The sequence below is a fragment of the Loa loa genome (assembly GCF_000183805.2).
Source record: "Loa loa unplaced genomic scaffold supercont3.833, whole genome shotgun sequence".
In the NCBI taxonomy this organism is placed as follows: domain Eukaryota; kingdom Metazoa; phylum Nematoda; class Chromadorea; order Rhabditida; family Onchocercidae; genus Loa; species Loa loa.
Genome location: NW_018109013.1, coordinates 1 through 6,357, shown reverse-complemented (window position 1 = coordinate 6,357; position 6,357 = coordinate 1). Strand labels below are relative to the sequence as shown.

At 22.5% G+C, this 6,357-nt stretch overlaps 1 protein-coding gene across 1 annotated transcript; it reads right to left on the bottom strand.

The window, feature by feature from the left end:
- Positions 1-1,059: 1,059 nt before the first annotated feature.
- LOAG_11648 (hypothetical protein) lies at positions 1,060-1,398 on the bottom strand (the record flags this gene model as incomplete). Its single annotated transcript, XM_003147166.1, has 1 exon — positions 1,060-1,398. A coding segment is annotated over one exon (339 nt), but the record flags the coding sequence as incomplete, so codon positions are not given.
- Positions 1,399-6,357: the final 4,959 nt, after the last annotated feature.

Below are 6,357 nucleotides of genomic sequence, written 5' to 3'. Positions count from 1 at the left end.
ATTATTATGATAACAATAATTATAATTATAATAATAATAATGATAATAATAATAACAACAAAGAATATTGATAATAATAATAAATAGTAATAATAATAATAACAATAGCACCAACACAAAAGCACTTTTGTGTTTTCTTGCGATTAAACGAAGCAAACATAAAAGTAAAGCATTAGATGAAATGATCATAAATAGAACGGTTGAATGATTTCTAAAGAAATGAAAAAAAAAAAGAAAGAAAGAAAATTTCATTTTCTTTCTTTCTTTTTCTCTTTTAATAGCACAAATTGTCATAAACTTCCGCTTTTTTTTAATATAATATATGCAAGGAAATGATAATTTATAAAATGAAAAGACAATAAAATAATAAATTCATTTACATGAAATGTTCTTTTTTTTTGAAAAAAAAGTAAAATATTAAAATAAAGTAGCAAGATTTTAAAAAAAAAAAATTCATACAAAAATAAGCAATAAATTAGCAGTACGAAAAAATTATTTAATTATATTTACGTAATAATTTAATTTAATTTTATCACATTCAATTAGTCTATTTCATTTGTCTCTTTGCATGGATTAAAAACTTTGCATTAAAATATTCAAGTATAATTAATGTTAAAAAAAAATAAAAAACCTCATAAATATAATTTTAAAAATTGCCTTTTTTTATAACAAATTTAAAAAAAAATCTTAAAGAATTATTAACTTTTTTTATTTTATTTAATAAATTAAATCATTCACAAATAATTTTTGATGTCAAAAAATTTGTTAATTAAAAGAGCAAAAATAAATTCTTTTTTTCGTTAGAATTTCATTTCTACTAATACTTAAAACTTTTACTTTTGCAATCAATTTGTTTGCTTCTTTTTTTTTTTTAAATATTTCACTAACTTAAGATAAACAAAAGATAATGGCGCAAGCAGAGGAGACAAGGAATAGTAAGTGGCATAAGTAAGTATGGCATACTTATTCAAAAACTTTTTAAAAATTTATTTATTTTATTTTTTTTTTAGCGAAAACGACAAATTGTATGGGATAAAAGGCAAACAAAATGAAGGATACTTGTAATGAATGTGTATGTGTATGCATATGTATGTGTATGTATGTGGTATGTGTGTGTGCGTATGGTGTATGTGTGTGCATTTGTGCATGTGTGTGGTTGTATCTGTCTGTATTTGTACTTATCCGTATGCCATGTATGTGTATGTGTGTATGTACGTATGTATATGTATATAGTACATGTGCATGCATGTGTGTATACGGTTTATGTGTATGTCTATATGTTGTCTGCATATGCATATGTGTGTATGTGTATGTATGTGATGTATATGTGTACGTGTGTGCATATGGTGTATGTGTGTATATTTGCGTATATCCACATGTGCGTGTGTGTGTGTACATGTATGTGTATGTTATATATGTAACTATTTATATGTGTGCGTGTATGTATGTTTATATGCGTGTATATGTATGTATGTATATGTATGTGTGTATGTGTGTGTCTTTGTCTGTGTCTGTATATATATGTAAGTGTATGTGTACAATATTATAAAATTCGTACAATGACAAATGGAATGTAAGATATGTGGTTTAAATAGATTTTAGAATTTAACAATGACTTGAAAAGGCATGTATTTTTACGGAGTAAACTATTAAATTGTCTTTAAGCTTCCCAAATTTAAATTGCCTTTAAGCTTCTCAAATTAAACTTAAATAGCTTTAAAGAAAAGTTTTGTTAGCGCATTTAAATAATCCATTCAATCAGCGCACAATCCATTCCATTTCATTCCATTCCATTCATTAATGATTAAGTTAGTGGATGAATCCAACCTTTTTCCATTTTTCTTCATTTCTAACTATTCTTTATATTGTTAAAATGAAAATTAAACTTCAAATATTAAATTTGTTGACAATAAATTTTATCAAAATCACACTCACACATAATGCTTAACATCATTTAATCAATCAATCAATCAATCGATTAACCATTCATACCATTTGATTAATTAATTATGCAATTCTTATCAATTACACAAATTAAATTAATCCTATACTAATCAATTTTCTTCCTTCAAATATTATTTAACAAAGTAAAAACAACAAAAAGAAGAAAAAAAAACTAAAATAAATTTAGCTAATGCAAAATAATTGATTGAATTTAAATCAATTGTATAACTTAAAAAGAAAACAAAATTCTTCAATGAGCAACTTCGTATTTTGTTTTTTTTTTTTGTTTTTATTTTAGCAATTATTTACAATTAATTTTTTTTCGTTTAATTTTTATTCTGAAATAAATTAATTGATTTAATAAATAAAATTTTAAAAAATGTTATAAAACATACAAAGGAAAATAAATAAATTTAAAGTAAAAAAATAAATTATTTTTTATTTTTCCATTTTTTTTCCCCCTCTTTCCACTTCATTACATAAAGATAACAAATAAGAAAAAAGAAAAAAAATGTAATTTGAAAAAAAAAAAAGAAAAGAAACAGATATCAAATTTCAATTACATTATTAAAAAATATGAAAAAAGTATGGCATGAAATGATGAAAATTACAAAAGTAATTAACTGGTAAATGATTTTTAAAGTTAATTAAGTAAGTAATTAAATTGTATGGAATTATTTAGAAACGTTTATTTTTTTTGTTAGCTTTATGATAATTAGCATATGATTCAAATCATTTACTTAAAAATATGAATATGAAAAATTTTGGTAAATTCATCGAATTTTTGTGCATTCTTTTTTTTTGTCTTTTGTTTTTCTTCATTTTTGTTTCCGAACGTTTAATTAATTAAATAAAAAATTTAGTTGGTATTTTTAAGAAAAGAAGGGAGAGGGAAAGAACAAAGAGAGAGAGAGAGAGAAAGGGGGAAGAAAAAAAAAGGAAATATCATTTTTTGTTTGATTTTTGATTTTTTTTTAAAATATAAGAAGGGAAAATGAGTTTTAAAAAAAAATCGAAAGGTGAATGGTTGAAAGGTCAAAAATAAAAGGAAAAGAAAAAAGTTTGATAATCATTTTATTGGAATTCTTTTTTTTTTTTGAAATTTTTATTTATTCAAAATAGAACTGATTCATATTAGTATTAAACATGTTGATTAAAAAAGAATTTGAAATGTTAGCAATTTCAGGTTCAAAGTTCAAATGCAGAAGCTTTTTATCAATTGTTTTTATTTAAAATTGAACCCACAAATATTGGACGAATGAGAGAGAGAGAGAGAGGGAGAGAAAAAAAAGAAAATTTTATTCCTAGACTTAGTTATTTTATTTCTTTTTTTTTCGCTCAATACCTTAAAATTCTTTCCAATCCATATTTCTTATGGGTTTCATTTTACGTTAACAAACTTTTTTATCGTTAAAAACTTATCACAATTCACGTAACCCACGTAATTCACGCAAATTTAACACTGTTACTTCCTTGTCTATCAAGAAAAACGTTATTGAAGGTAGTAAAATGAAGTGAAAAGTAAAAAAATTTGAATATTGTTGAACTTTGAATTAATCGATCACTTTTTTTGATCACTCATTTTCTGACTATTAATATTGATAATAACAATTAATTTAATGCATTTTGCATTACGATAAGGTATCTTCTACCTTATTAATTAACTTTAAAGCTAATTAATAGCTTTGCTATAGGAATTAAAAATAATGCTCATGGGAATATTTGGAAATAATAAATTGCTATTGCTAAAAAGATAAAGAAAGCTCTTTTTGTGTGTGTGTGTTATCAGTTTAATGAAATATGTCTTAAATAGTGGCAAAAATTAATTACTTTTTTTTGTAAATCTTTCAAACATTTCACAAATTTTACTAAATTTTAACAAAAAATTTTTTTTATTTCCTCGAAATTTGCCCTAAAATTTGTTTTTTTTTTAAATTTTTCTCACATGATAATTTTATGAAAAAAAAATGATAATTTCATGATAATTTTCAAAATGATAATTTTCAAAATGGTGATAATTTTATGATAATTTTATGAAAATAGCAAGCTTTAATGCTTTGAGGCCACTTTTTATCAGCCAATTTGATAAATTAATTTTTATCAATTTTTTCCTTTTCATTTTAGCTAGATGAATTTTTTTATTGGACAATATTCCCATAGGAAATTAATTGAAGTAACTTATTCAATGCTATTAATTTAAAATTATATCCCTTCTTACGCCATTATTTGTTAGCTTTCCTTTTTTTTGTTTAAGTTTGTAAAATAGAGACAGAAAGCTTGTTTGGAATTTTATCATTTATCATTTGATTAACATTAATTGATGATAATGAATGATAACTGCCTTAGGCTAAAATCTACACTTATTATTCTATCAACAAAAAATGGTGATAATAGTCATATTCTGAATTTGTCATTTATTATTTGATCAATACAACAAGATAATACTAATAAAAAGTGATTGGCATATTCTATCACTTATCACCTAGTAAACACGAAATTGTGGTAAAAAAAAAAATGATTGTTATCAAAGCATCATAAATTTAGCCTTTATTATTTGATCAATACGAAATGGTGATAAGAATGATGAATAATAGACTGAAATATTTCAAATTATATTATTTATCATCAAATCACTAATAAATAAAAATAATAAATAATAGTTTCCATGCATGAAAATTGAATCATTTATTAACTTAATCAAATTAAAGTGATGATAATGAATGATTCTTTTATTATCACCTTTTTTTTTTCTAAACTTTATCCATTTTTCTAATTCTGTGGATGGTAATTTTTGATTAGTTAAATCCAAACAAGTAAGTATTATTCAAATTGTTAATAAAAAATTTAATATGCAAAGATTATTCAAACAAATTTCATTTCTTTTTTCACTTTACTTTTAAATTATTATTTTTGAAAACAAATTTTCTACAATCAAGTATTTAATTTTCTTTTTTTTTTATTACTAAATAATAAATCCAATGAAATATTCAAACAAAACTATCCAACAACAATAAAATTAATAGTTTAGCTTAAAAGTTTATTACTTAATGGTCTTTTTTATTTCCATTTCCATGATAGTTTAGTTTATAGAATGTGGAAGTTTAAAGAAATTTAGTTTATTCATATTTGAAGGATGAAAAGATAAATGCCAAGAAAGCCAAACGTAAATTTATTTATTTATCTTAAAATTATAGCATAGCTAATCTTGATAAAATAATTTGAAAGTAATAGGAATTATTGTGGTGTGATTGATAATATTTTCGTCTTTGTCCCTATCAATCACTTCACTGATAAGCACTGATAATAAGCTACTTTCTCAAATTTCATATTTTAGCATATTTTTTGTCACTTTTAAATCATTTCCCAAACCATTAGCTATTATTACTCCTTTTTTTTTGCATTTGTTTATCGTAACAAATGAGATATAAACGTTTTTCGAAAACGGAAATCAATCGATATGATTTCCGGTTTTTGATATGATACGACTGACATGATCATTGATATGATTTCAATCAATATGATCTATACACAATTTGCTTTTTTGAACTTCATGCTATGTCATAAATTTGATTATTTCCTCATTCAATTTTTTAAATTTTAATAATTTGCAACAAAATTTTTTATTTCCTCAATAAATTATGCATGAAAGTTTTATGCAAATTTTTGAAATAAAATATTATTGCTATAAAATAAATAATATGAAATGTTACATAAAAAATCAAAAAATGAAAAAACAAAAAAAAAGGTTCAAAGATTAAATGAAAAGTAATTGCTAAATGTTAATGGATTATAGTAAGAATGCTCAAAGTTACGAATTTCTTTGATTATAAATAAATTTTCATTCCATTAAAATTTCGAATTTTAATTTTTATGTTTAATATGAAATTATGAGAAGCTTTAAAAAATCATTGTAATAGAATAATGTAATAGGCAAAACAACAAATGGATTAGACAGTAACACATTCTGTTAGTTAATTACAGTAAGCAGTTTGATAAATTAAGATAGTTTTAATGATTGAGATAATGGAATAATAGGCATTTATAAAATTTTGTAATTTCTTCATTGATTGATTTTTGATCTTTTCTTCCGAAATTAAGTAAATTTTTTGAATAAAACATTAAGTATACAATTATTGCCATTATATTTAATAAGAGTTTTTTAATGCAAATTTTTATCAAAGGAATTTTTTTTTTTTGATTATAATATTATATACTTATTCGGGATCGTATCACTTTTCCTGATTACTGGAATCAGTTTTCATGCCGGATACATATATATATATATATGGTCATCATGAAGAAATTTTCCAATTTCAGTTATCATTTTAACTCATTTCATCCGTATTATTTGCAATTTCAAATCCTTTTTCTCTATTTCCTCTAAGTTTTGAGAATTAAAAAATTCTTAATTTA